General features: G+C 43.2%; 1 protein-coding gene across 4 annotated transcripts in view; it reads left to right on the plus strand.

Moving 5' to 3' along the window:
• The window catches only part of ppp2r3a (protein phosphatase 2, regulatory subunit B'', alpha), a 97,742-nt gene extending 92,951 nt beyond the window's left edge, over positions 1-4,791 (plus strand). For all 4 annotated transcript variants that reach the window (XM_033612624.2, XM_033612627.2, XM_033612625.2 and 1 more), the window contains one exon: positions 858-4,791. In XM_033612624.2, the coding sequence (XP_033468515.1) occupies positions 858-954 (97 nt within the window). In that variant the 3' untranslated portion in view covers positions 955-4,791. The remainder of the gene's footprint in view (positions 1-857) is intronic.
• The last annotated feature ends 13,824 nt before the right edge of the window (positions 4,792-18,615 follow it).

Consider the following 18,615-nt stretch of genomic DNA (forward strand, 5'->3'; position numbering starts at 1 on the left):
TTTAATGACCTGTTGTGCATGCGATCCGCCAGAGGAGATTTGAAAAGAAGCTGTTTGCAGTTAGCGGCTAACTCAAAGAAGAAGAACAGCGGCTGTAAATATCTACACATTGGGAAAACAGTGAGATTTGGGAGCTCCTTACCCTCTGAGCAGAGGATGAGAGCAGCTGTCATTTAACAGGGACAGTAAATGATTGTCATTGCCACGTTAATGCCATTGTTATTGTTCATAAAGCGATGTGTATGTTTTATGTCACACTAGAGGCCAACACTGTTGTGTTACATGTCATGCCCCCTTTGATTCTGCGATGCCAGTGTGAAGTATGTACTCACACACTGTAGCAGAATGATGCCACCATTGTTTGGTGCTGTAAAAATATAAAGGCAGCATAAAGAAGGGACTTCATAGCAGCCCCATAACGCAATCTCTATGTAAAAAGGTCTAGTAAGATTTATACAGCTTTTGATAAGCTTGGACCAGTAATGATCAACAAAAACTTTGGAACAAATCAAATCCACATTTTAGGAGAAGATGTCAAAAATGTGTTTTTCATCAAATTCAAAATGGCAAGAAAATCTGGTTGGGTGGCATTTCCGTGTTCTTGAGGCAAATTGTTTCAAGTTTTGAGTAAATCAGCTTGACAGCATAGGAGTTTTGACTTTCCAAAGTTGACCTGTAAATGTAGCACCCCATCCAATAGATGGGAGTCATACTTCTTGGGAAGTGTTTGCACACAGTGTCTAATCATTAATGAAAATATCATGTGTTTTTGTTGAACCATTTCACAAGAATTTGCACAGGCATTTGTAAAGAAAAAGATACATTTTAACCTTCTACTATGCGTGTTGTGTTCCCAGGTCCTTTGATGATGACTATGAATCAGAGGAGCTTCAAGTCGCTGGAGAGATTGGGAATAAAATGGAAAAACTGGTCATATCAGACCTGACGGCATAAACTCCTTCCCTGGAATTCCTGGGTCTTTCTCTCTGGAAAACAAACAGGAACAAAGTGATAGAAAGTCCTTTTGGATCAAAACAAACACATGGACGTGAAGACAGAGAAAAACGGTTTTGGCATCTGTTTCTCGATGACTCTGCGGTCTCCTCAGAATGGACTGATCTATTTTTTTTGTGTGTGTGTGTGACCGTAAACCAGTACTGTTCTGTGTCTGGTGCAATAATGCATCTGTATTCATACAGAAAACAATTTCACTGCCTCCAGCTCTTCGCTCCACAAAGCCGACGTTGGGGGGGGAGAAGTGTAAGATAAACTCTAAAAGGAATCAAGACAAAAAAATGTCGCTGTAAAATAATGTAATTGTGAATTCTCTACAGACAATCCTGCCAGAAGACAATCATGTGAAGGTAGACAGACAGGTAGACTGTCAGTTACACAAATAGACTCGTAGTTGGAGAGACAGGGAGACAGAAACAGATAATTATAGTGATAGGCACTGCCACTGAAAACCCACAGTCATCTGCTCAATAATGATACATACTAACAGACACTGCCGTCACAAACCTGCTGCCTGTGCAGCTTGTCACTGTGTTCCTTGTAAAGGAAGTCTTTAAACCTCCAGTCCCTTCAGGGAGGAATCATGTAACAGTTCGGGTGACTGTAACAGCACCCCTCTGTGGCCAGTCTGTGCTACTGCATGTCATTACTGTCATGCATGATGCATAAAGGCTGGCAAAACCTTTCCAAGAGGGAGTTCAGTTCACTGCACAGCCTGAGCTGCTCTATTATTAGCGCAGCATTATCAGCAGCGCTCCACCTCTGGACTCCCTTTGCAGTCACTTTTAAACCTTGGAATAAAGTCTCTGACTACACAGACTGAAAGTTACCACTTCGTTGTGTTAATTCTCAGTGAGGTCACAGCGAGACATATGCACATTAAATGATGCATTTAGACGAACATATCAAACTCTCTGGTAGAGTTGCCGCACATTTCCACCTGTAACATTTGTAATAACGCAATAGATAACGCATAAGAACTGTGAGTTGTTCCTGTCAGTCTCATGCAGTTACCCAGCACATCCTACTGTATGTTTTCTCACGTCCTTGTTGATTGTGTACAGTACTACCTGGTGAAAACTTTGACCTGTTTTTGAAATTTATGCCAAAAATTATCATTCTTCTGCTTAGACATCTCATCATCATGCACCATTTTGTTTATAAATCTTTATCCATTTTCCCTGTAACACACATACAGTACCAAACAAAACACTTACGATGCTTCTTAAAGGGTCAGTCCACCCAAAATTTGCTAAAAACATATATAAACTCACTTCTAGTAGTATCTATCCTGCAGATAGTTTAGTTCTGTTTGCAGACATTTTATGAAATCCATCTCTGGAATTTTATTTCTTGCTCTTACAACACTGACATTAACTACAGTAACGGGCACATGTGTCACCGTAATTTTTCCAAGCTTACAGGAACTATGTGTATGATTTAGTGACATCTAGTGGTGAGGATTGAGCATTGCAATCAGCTGAAACTTGTCCCGTGTGCCTTGCGTTAACTTGAGGTTAGGATTCCTTCAGTGTTCCTTATTCAGGGGGGTTTATCGGGAGCTGAATTATCCACAAACGTCTCTTCCTCTCCAAAACAAACAGACCTGATAATTTAAACCATTTAAAACACTGAATAAAGCAGTTTCAACTCACAAATCAGTGTTTCTGCAACACAGTTCAGCTCATTGCAGCAGGGCTACTAGTCCACCTCCTGCACTTTTTCTCTCTGATAACTTAAGATCCAGACAATCAGGAGGTTTCTAGCTTGAGCCAAATTATCCGCAGAGGTCTCTTCCTCCCCAGAACAAACGGACGCGGTGATTTAACCAGTAAAAACACTGAATAAAGCAGTTTCAACTCACAAACCAGTGTTTCTGCAACACTGTTCAGCTCATCTGATAAGTTAATATGTGCTCACCTTTTTTCTCTGCTAATGAAAGATCCAGACGTTCAGGAGGTTTCTAGCTTGAGCCGAATTATCCGCAGAGGTCTCTTCCTCTGCAGAACAAACAGACTTGATGATTTAAACCAGTTAAAACACTGTATAAAGCAGTTTGAACACACAAATTAGTGTTTCCGCGTCAGCATTCAGCTTGCTGAGCACAGCTGCTAGCCCACCTCCTGCACCTTTTTTCTCTGATAACTCAAGATCCAGATGTTCAGGAGGTTTCTACCTTGAGCCGAATTATCCGCAGAGGTCTCTTCCTCCCCAGAACAAACAGACACGGTGATTTAAATCAGTTAAAACATTGAATAACGCAGTGCCATGTTAAAAATCTGTGTTTTTCCAATGCTGTTCGGCTCGTTGCGGAGTGGCTGCTAACTACAGTGCCCGACGCAAAATCGTGAAGGGCCCTATCTAGAGCCAGTGTTTGATTTGTCTGTTCTGGGCTAGAGTTCGAGTGTTGCAACATGGCGGACTCCCTGGACAAAGACCTGCTCCCTATTTAGATATAAATGGCTCATTCCAAAGTAACGACAACATGAGGAGTCCTATTTCTCCGTTTAATCCTACACACTGGACCTTGAAGCTCCAACATACTTTCTTTTACCTTGTATTGAATTGAATTGAAACCTCAGAGACGGATATATTAGGACCTTGGCAAATACAATCCAAACTATTTGCACAGATAGATACACTAAATAGGAGTTTGCCTTTTAATTAAAACAAGCTGACCCTTTAACTCCATGACTTACTGTGCTGCACTCACAGGGACAGGTGCATGTGTGTACACTGCCCTTACTGTTGTAGCTAGGAGCGTGTGTTTGCTTAGAAATCACTAATAGAGGGGTGTGTTTTAGGAGCGTGTGATGTGTATACGTCGTAGCTGTTGCCATGGCGAAGGTGTTCCCGGGGTCAGTGTGTGTGTGCGCGCTTGTATAACTCTTTAATTAGGAACGGGACAGCTTTTGTCTTCAATGGCTTCAAATTCACTGGCATATACCTCCTTTACTGACACTTAACTGTACACAGACACACACAGATACACGCATACACACTATAGTTGCTATTGAAAGGGAAAAAAAAGAGCTAGTGGATGCTGGAAGGCCTTAAGGACCTTGAGTTTCCCCTTTCTGCTCTATAGCCATTGTAAATGTGCCTGACTGTGTATTAAACTCTATTATTATAATAATAACTAATGATAAGCCATTATAGATATAACGGCTCAGATTTTTGATGTATTTTGATGGTTTGTATTGCTGTGCCACTGTGTGGCTCGGGATAGGGGGGTAAATTATGTTAGACGTGTGTATGCTTGTGTGTTTGATGCACGGTGGATCAGCAGAAGAGGAGGAATCCTCCGGAGGACTGGTCTGACAATCACAAAAGTATGAGATGCATCTCGGTGTGGAGACTTCTGATGCTTCACCGCTGTGGTCACACACACTCTCACACACTCCCAAGGAGACCCGCTCATCCAGACAGTATTTAAGAAGAACTGTTGAGAGCAATGGGGCGTCTCCGCTTGTGTCCTGGTACTCACACGTGCAGCATCAGGCGAGGAGAGAAGCCATGCAAGACTTTTACTTTGAAATTACACCTCTACTTTGAGAGGTAGAGAGAAGACTTTTACTATGTGTTCAGATCCTGATGGCTATTGTATTGGCATGGTTTTCTTTCCGTCAGTCACTTCTTTCTTTCTTTTCTTGGCTTTTCTTTACTTAACTTTTCTCCTTTACTTTTCTTCTCTTTTCTTTCTTCTCTTTGCCCTGTCCCCTGTTATTTGTTGCTTTTGTCTGAAGTTTAAAAGTTTAAATAAAGATGTTTCAAGAATACTCCTCCTCCTTGATTCTTTACAGTTACCCACACACACCTTCCTCCTATCCCCTCAGACACACAAACATCTCTCTCATACACTCATGTTCGTCATCACTCCCTCCGTTTGTACACTCACTGTGGTTAGCGCGTGTGTTTGTCAGCACTGGTGCTCATTAGAGTGTACTTTACAGCCTTTTGAACTGCTGAGTGTCCTGTCTGGGGTTCTCACCTTTTCACACAATGGATATTTTTTTTGGCATTTCTACTATTTCTGTACATCTGTTGAAAATATGTTAATTTTTAATCAGCATTAAGTGAAACCTCAAACTCTGATATTGACGCTGAGACACAGAGAGGTAACTGAGGTCTTTGAGGAGTTTGTTTTCTCCTCAAGTGCAGGGATTGATTGGATGCCAGCTCAGCTCATTGAGGGTTCTCAGAGCCACATGGCTTGGACTGTGACTTGCATACATGACGTCAGCAGCTCTGCACTGAATCACTGCAGCTGGCGTCACTGTTGTCATGACAAACATGGACTCAAACAGGAAGTGTCTGGTGAGTGTGGCACATTGTTGATTGTTCTTACGGCAGAACACAGTCAGGAGATTCTCAGGCAAGCTGACTGAGAACCATTCAGTCATTGGAGCTTTACTCTTAGATATCATGTCTATATCATCTGGTACATTTGAATTGTGCAACTTTCCGAGTGGACCCACTCTGGTACCAGCTGATGAGTTACTCTACCTCTTAGCACCTTTTATCGCCCTCTCCGTCCGGCTTGTGGTGATATCTCTGCTTGTGTTTGCTCTCGTCATAACAACACCGTTGCCTGGGTCTCTGCTATTACTTCTACCTTGAAGCAGTTACAATTGGATCCCTTTTACACTCTGCTTGCTACCAGTAATCATACTGGTGTGTGTCCACACCCAGCAGGGACCAAGTGGTACCATCTGGCACCGCTGACGTCTTTACTAGTGCCATCATTCTCATCCTTTCTGTCTTTGTCATCTTTGTCCTCAGGCCAATTCCTGACAAGACAGCCACCAAAGTCATTAGCAATCATTGTCTGTGATTAAATGAACATCCGTTACAGCCAAGCTCTTGCCAAACAATTTCACACAATGATGACTAAGCCTGTTGCTGCCAGGGAAAGCTCTGTATTTCGCAAATTACTGATATGGTTGTGTCTGGTGTCTGTGGCGACCTTCATGTGCTGGTGCACCAGAAGTGATGCATTTTATGTCGAACAGCCACATAAAAGGAGGCAGGAAATGAATAGAGACCATGGTGACGCAGCAGCTAGGAGTAGGGAAGAAGCTTTAGTGGAAGTTCCTAAGAAGTGTTAAGAGAAAGTTTTAGGAGTAAGCGCTCAGATAAAAAAGAAACTCTGAATTCAAGTCAAACTATTTGCATGGGAAGACTTAAAGACAGCACTGGTGAGATGCAGCAAACTCACTTGTGGGCATAATTCAAAAGCACACAGAGGGCCTAATTCACAAAAGGATTGCGTGGCTTTTGCGGCCACTAAACCGGTAAAAATGGAGCGAACAGATACCGTCTAATTCACAAAGCAAGCGCAGAGGGTGAAATGCTCCACTAACTGCGTTGCCAAACAGATTGCGTCTCGGTGCATATATTTGGCGCAAAAATTGCCCCTTTCTATGCAAATGAGCCTCACTGATAAACAACGTCTAATTCACTAACACCAGTGCTAATAGCCACACGCAGTTTGAGTGAAGTAAATAACGTCTTTAGAAAGCTGGTGCAAACTGGGCGCTCCTCTGTGGAAGCCTCTCGCCCAGACTTTCCAGTGATCGTGGCAGCAGTGATCGTCTGTTAAATCAGTTTGTAAATAATATTTTGACATTATTATTATAATCATTATTACTTTAATGGCATCCGAAGATATTGATGCGTTGAACAGGTGACAGTCTGCGGTCGTTCTCAAAACGCACTTCTGTCACGCACTTCAAAAGCAACTTTCAATAATTTATTTTACGAAACGGGGGAAACAAACGTGAACAAAAGCGGTTCTATAATTCATATTAAATTCAAAAGATAACGAAAAAACAGCTACAAGTGAGAGGGAATAGTGATAAAGTGGTCAAACTTGGTCAAATCCACAGCCTCAACCCATCTGACACTGTTAGACTGACTCACCAGCAGACATCACTACATGAGGGTATACACTATTCAGTACTTTGCCAAACACGTACCATGCCATGCCATGTGGCTAATTGCAATCAGGGGCAAACTGCATTCAGCTGCCAAACTTTGTGGGCATGTTTGCGCTGGTATATCATTAGCGCAATATCCTTTGTGAATAGGACGTTAAGACGGAGCAAACTGCGGGTGCAAGTGAAGTGCAATTCAAGGTGCTATCAGCGGCCGCAGTTCATTCTTTGTGAATTAGGCCCAGAGCGTTTTTGTGTAGTTACTCTTTCTGCCAGAGGGGGGAGACAAAAGCTCCACACTCCAGCTTTAAGGTTGTGATCATCTCTGCAGTGGTTCCCAACTGGTTCAGCTCCAGGGTCCAGCTTTCTGCTTAGTCATTATTTCAAGGGTCACACAGTTTAATACATTCAGCGTCATACTTGGCCATGTTGTCTAGCTAGTTTGCTGTTTCTGTTAAGTAGCAGTCCATAAAGCCATTTCCAGCAGACACTATCAGTATGGTACCACTGGAACCAAAAGTAACCTTTCAGACATGGTACCTAGACCCTAGAGTTTCCACCACAAACAGTACTCTTAAGTGTGGGTGGGGTTGTTGTCACTCACTGCTCCGTCCAGCACTCACTGTATTTCCTTGTTACTGTGACACAAAGGGAAGACTGCACCGCATTTATCGTCCACAGAATGGGGTTGCATGCTGACATGCTGCTGTCTGTGGCCATGTTCGTTGATGTTTTGACATAAAAATCGTAGCAAACTGTGGTTTCCATCCATGTTTTTGCTATTCAGAACTTCCGTGTAAACTTCCGCGTGATTGTTCGTTTGACCCTGAGGCGTTATACACTTCAGCCCACTTGATGGCGATAATGCTCCTTTACGTGGGTGTCGACAACCGGCAGGAAACCATTGCAATGTAATGGGACACAGAAAAGAAGCAGAAGAAGGTTGGCGTTGTGTTCAAATGCATCGTACTGTGAAGGTTGTTTGCAAGCGAGTAATCCATTGTGCAGTTGTTTAAACTTATTACAAAACTTTTTTGTTCATTCTCGTTCTTCCTCCAGGAGCGCACACAGCACTGTCGAGCCGGCACTTTCGCTGAGCTAAAAGACTACAATCACTACAACCTTGTCGTAAACAACCCTCTTTCTGTTTCCAGTGGCGGATTACTACCAACAGGCAATGAGGCTTCCTATTGAAAACTAATGGATTACACAAAATGTCAAATAAATCATAATGGGAACCGCAGTTTGCTACAATTTTTATGTCAGAACATCAACAAACACCACTGGCAGCAGTGTTAAGCCAAGCAGGGGAAAGCTAAATTCTCCAAAAAGGAGCAATTGTCACTATTTTGGTTTTAACCACTCTATTTCACCATAAACAACTCAGAAATGGGGCTCAAAGTGCAAAATACTGGACTTCTCCTTTAAGTCACTCACTCTACAGCAGGAAAGAGCACTTCAAAATAAAAGCTGTGTGCCAGAAATTCACTGTACTTAAAAATGAAGTGTGTTTTTTACAAACTTGACACATTTCAGAGTCATTCGTAGTCCATTCAGAATGGACCTGCGACCCACTTGTGGACCGTGATCCACCAGTTGGGAACCCCTGATCTATATTTTTGAAATTTGAATGGATAAATTTTAATCGTCTGCCTTAGATGATGAAGCCATTACATGTTCTGGTTCCCACACTTCTATCCACCAGAGTAGATTTACCATCTTCCTACATAAAATTAATTTGTTTGTGTAGGACTCCTCTTGCATCTTTTCTTGTGGATGTAATTCATGTCAAACCAAGGATGAATGTAGGCAGGACTTTCTGTTGGGGGTTTATTGTTCTGAATACAAGAATTGTCCTGGGAGTGGTGTAATAGTTGGCATGCCAACATGTTGTGATTTGTACATGAGCAATTTGCCTCCCATCGAAGGTCAGAGTTGACTGGTCATTGTTTGAAATGGCACTCTGCTTGTTTTTTCACAAATGTCAGGGACAAAGCAGTTTAGCTAACCAGATCGCAGTCCCAACTCTTTGAGTCACGGACATTCCACTGCCATGATTGCCAACACCCACCACCCTATGGTGGTGTGACCCTGTCTGTGTGATGTCAACCCCTGTGATGTCATGACTGGAAGGTGTTCTGTAAGTAGGAACACATGACATGAGTGGCAGAGCTGGAACAAACACAGGATCTCCCCAGAAAACAGAGCTTTAGATAAAGCTGACTGGGGAAAAAAACCCTGAAAAGAGCGAGGAAGCAACTGGAACCAATTCATCTTATTAAAGAGATAAAGAAGGCAACAGAGAGATGTGTTTGGGCACTGAAGGCTCTTGAATCAGGTGGAGTGTCGTGCCTGTTCCAGACATACCAGTGATACCAGGAACATGAGCTTTGGATAAAGCTGCCTGGAAAAGTCCTGAAAAGAGCGGGCAGAGGAAGCAACTGGAAGCAATTCATCTTATCAAAGGGAGACAGAGAGATGCGATGGAAAGATTTTGAATGAGGTCTCCCGCTTGTTCCAGACATACCAGAGATACTAGATACACCAAATAAGATGCCAAATATCCGACCCGCTCACCAGAATAAACGTTGGTATTGTGTGTTTCTGCAAACCACAGATATCTAACATTTATGCGTCATTATGTAGTGCAACTGTCAAAGCTTTTTTTTTTTTTACCTTTTAACAGCACTGTGGTTCAAGGGTAGTTATGTTCAGGCACAATGGTTATGGTTCGGAAAACATTTTTTGGCTTAAACTACCCAGTTTTGGTGCCACAATCACAGCTGAAAATGCAACTAGGTCTAGCTAAAATACACCCAATTTGGCTGCCACAGTCATGGCTGGAAATGCTGCCGATGCTATCCACCGTCCCATCCAATTCCCGATGACAAAGTCAGTTTATATACGATGTCACTTTAGAAACTTTAATATATGACATATGAAATGTACAAATGTAACATATCCATGTTTTGCAGAAAGGTACAATGCCAACATGCAGGCCAATAGGCTTAAATATTAAAAGAAACGAGCAAATGTTAGCATGCTAACATGCTAAACAAAGGGGAACTGCCCATTGGTCCTACAGCCCATTGGTCCGACCATATTAAACCCATTGTTCCGACCATATTAAACCCATTGTTCCGAAGTCCGTTCCGAAATCATCATGATGCCCTGTGGTTAAGGTCTGGTTAGATTTAGGCACAAAAACCACTTGGTTAGGGTCAGGAAAAGATCATGGTGTGGGTTAAAATGAAAAAGAAAGTGACAAACACATAAGCTGTGAGCCTGCTTCGCCTCAAGCCTTTCCCAGCTGACCCAGAGCCGGTCGCGGCGCACCATCAAGGCAGAAATACGCCCGCCGGGAGCCATTCAGCACCGCGGACCGTCGGACTAATGGGATGTCGGACCAATGGGCTGTCGGACCAATGACATGGACCTGTACAAAGATGCTGAGTATGGTAAACATTGCCCTCTAAACATCAGCATATTAGCATTTTCATTGTGAGCATGTTAGCCTTATGATGTTAGCGTTGAGCTTGCAGCATCACTGCTAGCTTGGATGTAGATGGTTGTAATAGCATTTTTTGATCATTTATTCTATTGACATATATTTGAAATGAAACAGTGGTGAAAATTGTTGCATTCTCTTTGTTTCTGCTTCATCTCAGTATACTTGGGTCTTTTATCCACCATATATTTATATGATATCTTATGAAAATGCACGTAAAACAGAGTATGATATCTAACAAATTAGTGCCTATGAATGATGTTACATACTGTGAGGGACCAAGCAGAAAGGCAATGAGGAAAACAGGAGTTAGCTGGAAAAAATAGGGTTTTTATTTACCCAAAAGATGCAAAAACAATACAAACCAAGAACTTCATTACTAGGCCTATAAAAGAGGTCAACAAAATAGAACTATACTCAAAATAACGGCAATAAAACAAGGTGTTAAATGAGCAAACTGACCTAACAAAATGAACCATGAGGGAACATATAAAGCAGCTTGGCCAAACCATCGAACACAAAAAGGGAAAAAACTAAATGGACGTTTAAGTATAACTTATACCAAGAAAAAAATTAACTAAACCGAAATCCCCCCTCTGACATGGAAGTAGATGGTTTTGCCTGATGAGCTGGCCACAGGATTTAGCAGCTCTCTGCTCTTGGACACGCCTCTTGCTTCGCCAGGAAGAGACCTCCCACCAGCATGGTAACACTTCTGGCTTTTACTTTGTGTGGCCTTGCCCATCACAATACTTAATGCAAAGTTACAAAGGTTAGGTTTAGTAAATGAAACATTGTGATGATATGTCTTGAAATGCCCAGAGTACACTCTGCTGCTTTAGAGGGTGGGGTTCTTCCGGTACCCATACCCCATACCGGCGAGGTGCTCAAGGTCCAAACTGTTCGTTTCATCAAGGTCTTCTTGAATTGCTCGTGGTCTGGCCCCTTCCCTGGGACCACTTTGTCTTGGGAGACTATTAGCCCTGGACAACACAGCTCCCAGGTTCACAGGGACACGCAAACCCCTCCACCATGTTAAGGTGGTGATTCTCGGAGGACCTTCAAATCTGAGGCCATGGTTCTCTGCCCGGAAACTGGTGGATTGCCCCCTCTGGGTTGAGGAGAGTTACTGTCTCAAGCGAGGGAGTTCAAGTATCTCGGGGTCCTGTTAATGAGTGAGGGTAGAATGGAGCATGAGATGGATCGGCAGCTTGGTGCGGGTTCTGTACTGATGTGGGCACTGCGCCGAACCGTCGTGGTGAAGAGAGAGCTGAGCCGGACGGCAAAGCTTTCAATTTACTGGTCCATCTACGTCCCAACCCTCACCTCAGCCTTAGAGATAGGGTAAGGAGCTCGAACATCAGGAGGGAGCTTGGAGGAGAGCTGCTGCTCCTTCACATCGAAAGGGGTCAATTGAGGTGGTTCGGGCATCTGATCAGCATGCCTCCTTGGCGCCAGGCACGTCCCACTGGTAGGAGGCCTTGGGGCAGACCCAGAACACACTGGAGGGATTACATCTGGCTTGGGAACGCCTTAGGTTCCCCCAGGAGGAGCTAGAAAGCATTGCTGGGGAGAGGGGCATTTGGGGTGCTTTGCTTGGCCTGCTGCCCCCATGACCCTGCCCCAGATGAGCGGATGAAAATGGATAGATAGATGGACATATGCCATCAACCTGCCAGGGACTGCAGATTAAAATTAGCCTGCATGGCTAAATCTGGCACATTTAGGTGACTTAAGTGATCATGTTAATTAAAGTGCAATGTCCCTTTCTAAATAAAATAAACATAAACATTTGTCATTTAAATAGTAATACAAAATGATGTGGTGTAACATCATGTAAAGCTGAGTAAAGGAGATAATGAAACTTTAGTGCTGCTCGCCTCCAAAATCACATCCACCTTCTTTCCCTGTCTTTTTCCAGACACATGTACACACACATCTCTCCCAGTGACATGCACCATTCAGGGCATGCACATACAAACACACACACACCAAAGAAATAACTGAAGCGAGTGTTCGATGGTCCAGCCAGCTGCATTGCAGAACTCTAAAAAAGAAAAGAGAGAGAATAAGGGGGTGAGAGGTAGAGAGAGATTAACAAAGAGACAAAGACACACACACACACACACACACACACACACACATGGAGAGAGAAGAGAGGCATGCCTGCTCTTGTTGGTGTGCAGAGAGCTTTGGGTTGACTCCTTTGAACTCATGATGAGCCAAATTCCATCCTCACATCTAGCGGAGGAAGTACCTCACACACACAAACACACACACACACACACACCATCATGTTTCATCCTCTCTGCAGCCAGACGCCCATTATCATCTGTCACCTGGTGTCTCGGGCTTGCATTTCATCCAACATATGCACACTCATGTAGACACAACATACACGCATAAATGCATGCATAAACACACACACACACACACACACACACACACACCCACACACACACACACACGCATGTAAGAGCTGAGCGAAGGCAATAATTAACATCTAGAAAACCACACCGAAGACCTGGCTGCAATCCAACAATCTCTTTCTCCGCTGTGCTTTCTCTGTGCTATAAGAATATACAGTACGTACTATCATATGGCTGGACACATTCCACTTACTTCAAAGACCTCTGGTGAACTGAGTGTGCATGATTACAGGGAGGGCTTGCTTTAAAGAGCCTCAGAGAGAAAAAATCTGAGAGGGAGAGACGGGGAGAAAGACGGGGAGAGAGAGAAAGCAGCTGGGTTGGTGGTAAACATCTGGTGGTTGTGGAGGCCTGGCCCTGACATACAGGGGAAATAGTTGCGCTCGCTGTTCCAAGATCTGCTCCCTCCAGTCTTTCCTCATCCACTCTTCTCCACAGATCTAATCTAATGTGACTGGCTGTCTGTAAAGGTCCAGCACGTCACTCAAGGTTGCCCCGCTTTGGCTTTGTTTACACATTTACTCGAATCAACAGGTTTTCACACAGCGACGGTACACGACTCCCAAATGTAGCACTGTGTTCCACTGTGTGAAATCGTGGGAACATCTCCCTGATATTGAGTTACAGCCGCTGTTGCACAACAATTCCTTTCTCACTTGTTTAAAAAATGTCTAAGCCCTTCCCTAACTCATCTGCTTCTCTTTATCTGCATCTTTAGCTTCGTGATTAATACAGATTTAATAGAAGAGATCAATGAGGAATAACACAGATTTGCCTCATTAGTGACCTGCATAAAATATTACAAATATTATTCAAACTTTGAACTACATGGGACAAGAGGTCTTTAATGTGATCAGGAAAAAATGAAAATTTGAACATCCATTTTCCATGATAAGTGGGGAAATGAAGATCATGTGACGTGACTTAAAGCTCCAGGACAGCTACCATACTACATGGACCACAAGACGAGATTGTTTCATCAACTGTAAATATTATGTCGTGCATACCACTTTGTCGATCTTCTTGATGGCTTGCACACAGCTTTATTTTGATTTGATTTGATTTGATTGTAAAGATTAATTGCTAAAAGTAGCTATAAACAAGGTAGTCCCTGTCCTTGCTACTTCTTCTAATCTGTGAAGGCATGAGGCCAAAATCATAGAATAAATGCAACAACATCAAAAATACGAGGTATTTCTGAATATTTTCTGTCACAGATTCCCATGGTAACACTTCGTCTACATATAAATATTCACCCCTTAGTTTATAATACAAGCATTCTGGCCCTAAAATGGACAAGAACGGAGTTAAGATCATTTCAGTCAGGAACACTCCCATCATAGATTTAACGTGTTGCAAGAAATGGAAATACAGCTAGACTTGGCACTGATGGTTCCACTCTTAAGATGCTCCCTGAATCAGACAAGCAGCAATAGGCCCGTTTCCACTGCAGGAACTTCGGGGTAATTTTACGGGGCTGGGGCCGTTGGTGCGTGTCTCCACCGCAGGAACCACCCCCGAAGGACAGAGTTCCGGAACTTTTACAGGGGCTAAACAAGTCCCTGCCTCGGAGTAGGTACTCAGAACGGCCCAGAAAAACTCCTGGCTGGGGCTTGGGGGTTACTTGGTGCTGATTGGATATACTCAAGGCGGGATGTGACGTCAACAGAAAGCAACAAAATAGCCGGCATTTTTAAAACTCAGCAGACGAGAGTTAGCTCGTTCATATAGCTTCCGCCGTCATGTAAACAAACTCAAACGGTCCGTGGAAAAAATACTTTTTTCCAGCGGATATCTTAGTTACAACATGATTGAGCTAGCAAAGCAGTTTTGTGTTGCTATGTGTAGTATTTATTCAGTTTTGGGAAATCACGATGTCTAGAAAGCATCAGCTGACAGGGACAGCTAACAGCGGCAGCAAAGCTAACATCAGGACGTCATCTGCCTCCCGTTGTCGGATACGACATGAAACTACTCCAGTTAGTTCAATCATGTTGTAACTAAGACATGCTGGAAAGAAATATTTTTTTCATGGGCCATTTAGTGAATTTAGTGAGTTATTACAGACACCGCTAACGGCTAACAGCTAACGGTGTCCCTATGCCGCTACGTCGCCCCGGTCAAAATGGTCGCGCAACGATTACATCACATCCAGAGCCCGTAACTTTACAGGAACCTTCCTCCTACTCCGCTCCCTCAGTGGAGACACGGCGGTCGAGAGGGCCGAGCGAGAGGACGTTCCTGCCCCCCAAATAGTACCAGGAACTTCTTCAGTGGAAACGGCATGGCCCGTTTCCACTGCAGGAACTTCGGGGTAATTTTACGGGGCCGGGGCCGTTGGTGCGTGACTCCACTGCAGGAACCACCCCCGGTCAGAGGACAGAGTTCCGGAACTTTTACAGAGGCTAAACAAGTCCCTGCCTCGGAGTAGGTACTCAGAACGGCCCCAAAAAACTCCTGGGTGGGGCTTGGGGATTACTTGGTGCTGATTGGATATACTCAAGACGGGATGTGACGTCAACAGAAAGCGACAAAACTCAGCAGACTCTCGTTCATAGCTTCCACCGCCATGTAAACAAAGAGACACACCAGAAACCCAGCAACCACCTCAGCTCCTTCCATGTTGACAATCGTCTTTCTTATGTCTACTTTCTTCTTCTTACTTCTGCTTTGTACTTCTGCTTCTTCTTCTTTGTTTGTTTCTTTGCCGCGTCGCCCCGGTCAAAATGGTCGCGCAACGATTACGTCACATCCAGAGCCCTATAACTTTACAGGAACCTTCCTCCTACTCCGCTCTCTCAGTGGAGACACGGCGGTTGAGAGGGCCGAGCGAGAGGGTGTTCCTGTAAAGTTCCTGCCCCCCAAATAGTACCAGGAACTTCTTCAGTGGAAACGGACCTAATGTCTAACCAATGCAGGGTGTGCGATGCAGAAAACCCCCCAGGGTGTTCAAGAGTGGCCCATAGCAAGACATAAAATGCGCTTTTAACCTTTAAGCCATGTTAGAACTCTGAGTTACAAAGGTGGAGGCTGGGGTGGAGGCAAAGCTTTGCCAGCAGCAGCAGCAGTTTGAAGTAGCATTAGTGTGGCAGGTATCAGTGAGTAGGCGGCCATATTTAAACGGACTGCTTTGTTGTGAGAGTGGGCTGTGATTGGTGTGTGACTGATTAGAAGCAATGATCCAATCAGCTGGCTGTCAACTGGTTACAGCTTGGGTATATGACTTCTGTGTCCTGCATGAAGTAACGCAAAGCTTTATTAATTGTTTTTTTGCTTGTGTTTGCAATATTTGAAGAGTGTTTAAAGTCTTTTTCAACATTCGACTGGACTCAACACTTCATGTAAGTATGAATGTAAACAATAGAACAGCTACGAACTGTAAAAACTAAATGTTATGACACGGCCATGATGAGTGGAAACATTTAATCAAAGCAAAACCAACATCTTATCAGTTGAAAGTATGGAAAGCTGGAAGTTTGTTCTGGCATTACTTTGCATCTATCCAGCCCAGTCGCTGGTAGAGAATGTTGGCATTGTACATTTCTCCAAACCACAAATATGTGGCTTACACATTTCATATGTATCATATTGGTTTTTTCTAAAATGACGTATATGTGAGTTGACTTTGTTATCATGAGATGGAATGGTGGATGGCTTGACACCAAAGGGAAATACCTGCTGCATTTCCAGCCGGCATAGTGCTACGAAAAGTGTTGGTTGTTTTACCATGACATCAACGTTTCCCCCAGCCGTGACTGTGCCACCGAAACCCAACATGATGTCTTCTTAACCATAGTGAGCCTAAATCTAACCATGCGTTAATCACAGCTCTGTTGAAATGTAAATAAATGTAAAGGTTTCAACACATCTGCTACATAATAATGTACAAATGTAATGTACCTGTGATTTGCAGTCAGTCTGCAGCAGCTATCCCTTTAAAACATCCAGTTGAACACAGCCAGTGAGGGAAAATCGGTTAACAGGATTGCATTATGCCTTTTTTCATCAATGTGACATAGTACCTTCATTTGGATTATTTATTTAAGATTATGTATTGGATCAGGCGGCACTGTGTTGCAGTGGTTAGCACTGTCACCTCACAGCAAGAGGGTTCCTTGGTTCAGGGTGGGGGAGCCCTTCTGTGTTGAATCTGCATGTTCTCCCCGTGTCAGCGTGGGTTTTCTCCAGGTACTCCAGCTTCCTCCCACAGTCCAAAGGCATGCAGGTTAACTGGTGACTCTAAATTGTCCGTAGGTGTGAATGTGAGTGTGAATGGTTGTCTGTCTCTATGTGTCAGCCCTGTGATAGTCTGGTGACCTGTCCAGGGTGTACCCTGCCTCTCACACAATGTCAGCTGGGATAGGCTCCAGCCAACTTGTGACCCCCAACAGGATAAGTGGTTTGGGAAAATGAATTAAAATATTGGATTATTGCTTTGGTAATGCCATTTCTTATCAAAGGGAGCTACTTGACAGATGAATTGATGGACACTTTACACTGATGACAGGTTAAACAACTCAGCTCTGAAGCTAAATGCTATTACATAATAGCATTTAGCTCCTAAATTGCATAAACAAAAATGGTGCTAAACAGAAACTAAGGGCATTTTTTGGTTCGTAGTCATAGGGGAACCTGTTTTGATGCTATACAGCACCCATTTTTAAAAGATGCTACACAGCACCTTTGTCAAATAGTGCTATATAAAACCATTGAAGATGCCACATAGCACAATATTGTTTTAAATTTTCAAGCCTGGGGGCCCTTGAATGATGCTAGATGACACCATGGGAAAGTCAGTATACTTCTAAATGATTTTTTAACTTATAATGTGAATTATTATGAATTACTTCTCATAAAATATTGCTTTAAAAGATTCAGAATCTTGTACTATATTCTTACTGACAAACACAGTACGTTACCTCTTGAAACCTGGAATATTTCCATGTACATGAGGTCAAATGCTTTAATGCGTTATCCTCTGGAATTAAACTGTTTGTAGGCTATTTCACTGTATGTTTTCCCCCAATTTTACTAAGCTAAACTCAGCTGAAGAGCCAGTAGAGAACCTCTACAGAACAATATGGGGACTTTAAAGTTTTTAAAGAGAGGCAGAATAATCAGTGCATTTTACTTCACTGTCCTTAAGATAAAAAAAAACATGTTTTTAAACAGTTGAATTTATTTGTGATGCTCCAATAAATTAGCAGAAAATATAATCCCAGTATACACCCAAATTTGAACTAATGGAATTTGGAAATAGCCCAGATAGTTTAAGTGGTATCACAGTTTCTGCAGTTAGGGGGCTCCACAGTCTGTGTGTGCCCACTGTCTATAACCTGCGTTGCACTTTTGGTGTGTGAGAAGGGTTTTTCTGCCTGCCACACCAATTGCCCCTTGAGGATGATTAGTGTTTATTGAATAGAAGTGAAGTGAATTTAATTCCTTACAGGCACACTGTCCTGATCCAGGGCCATTTTTTTCTGCTGGCTTAGAATTACACCAGTGGCTGTTTTCTTAGTGCAGTTGCTGGAATGTGTGTGTGTGTGTGTGTGTGTGTGTGTGTGTGTGTGTGTTTGCCAGCAGAGAGAAATCTAGAACTCAGGGGCAATGAGTGTATTTGGCTGAGTCCGCTTGCTTGAAAATACAGAAAGAAAGAGGCCGATTACTGTTTGGAGACAAACACGTACATAACAGATGGAAACCCCGTTGTTAATATAACAGCTTGTTT

Source organism: Epinephelus lanceolatus, chromosome 15 (assembly GCF_041903045.1).
Source record: "Epinephelus lanceolatus isolate andai-2023 chromosome 15, ASM4190304v1, whole genome shotgun sequence".
NCBI classification, from domain to species: Eukaryota; Metazoa; Chordata; class Actinopteri; order Perciformes; family Serranidae; genus Epinephelus; species Epinephelus lanceolatus.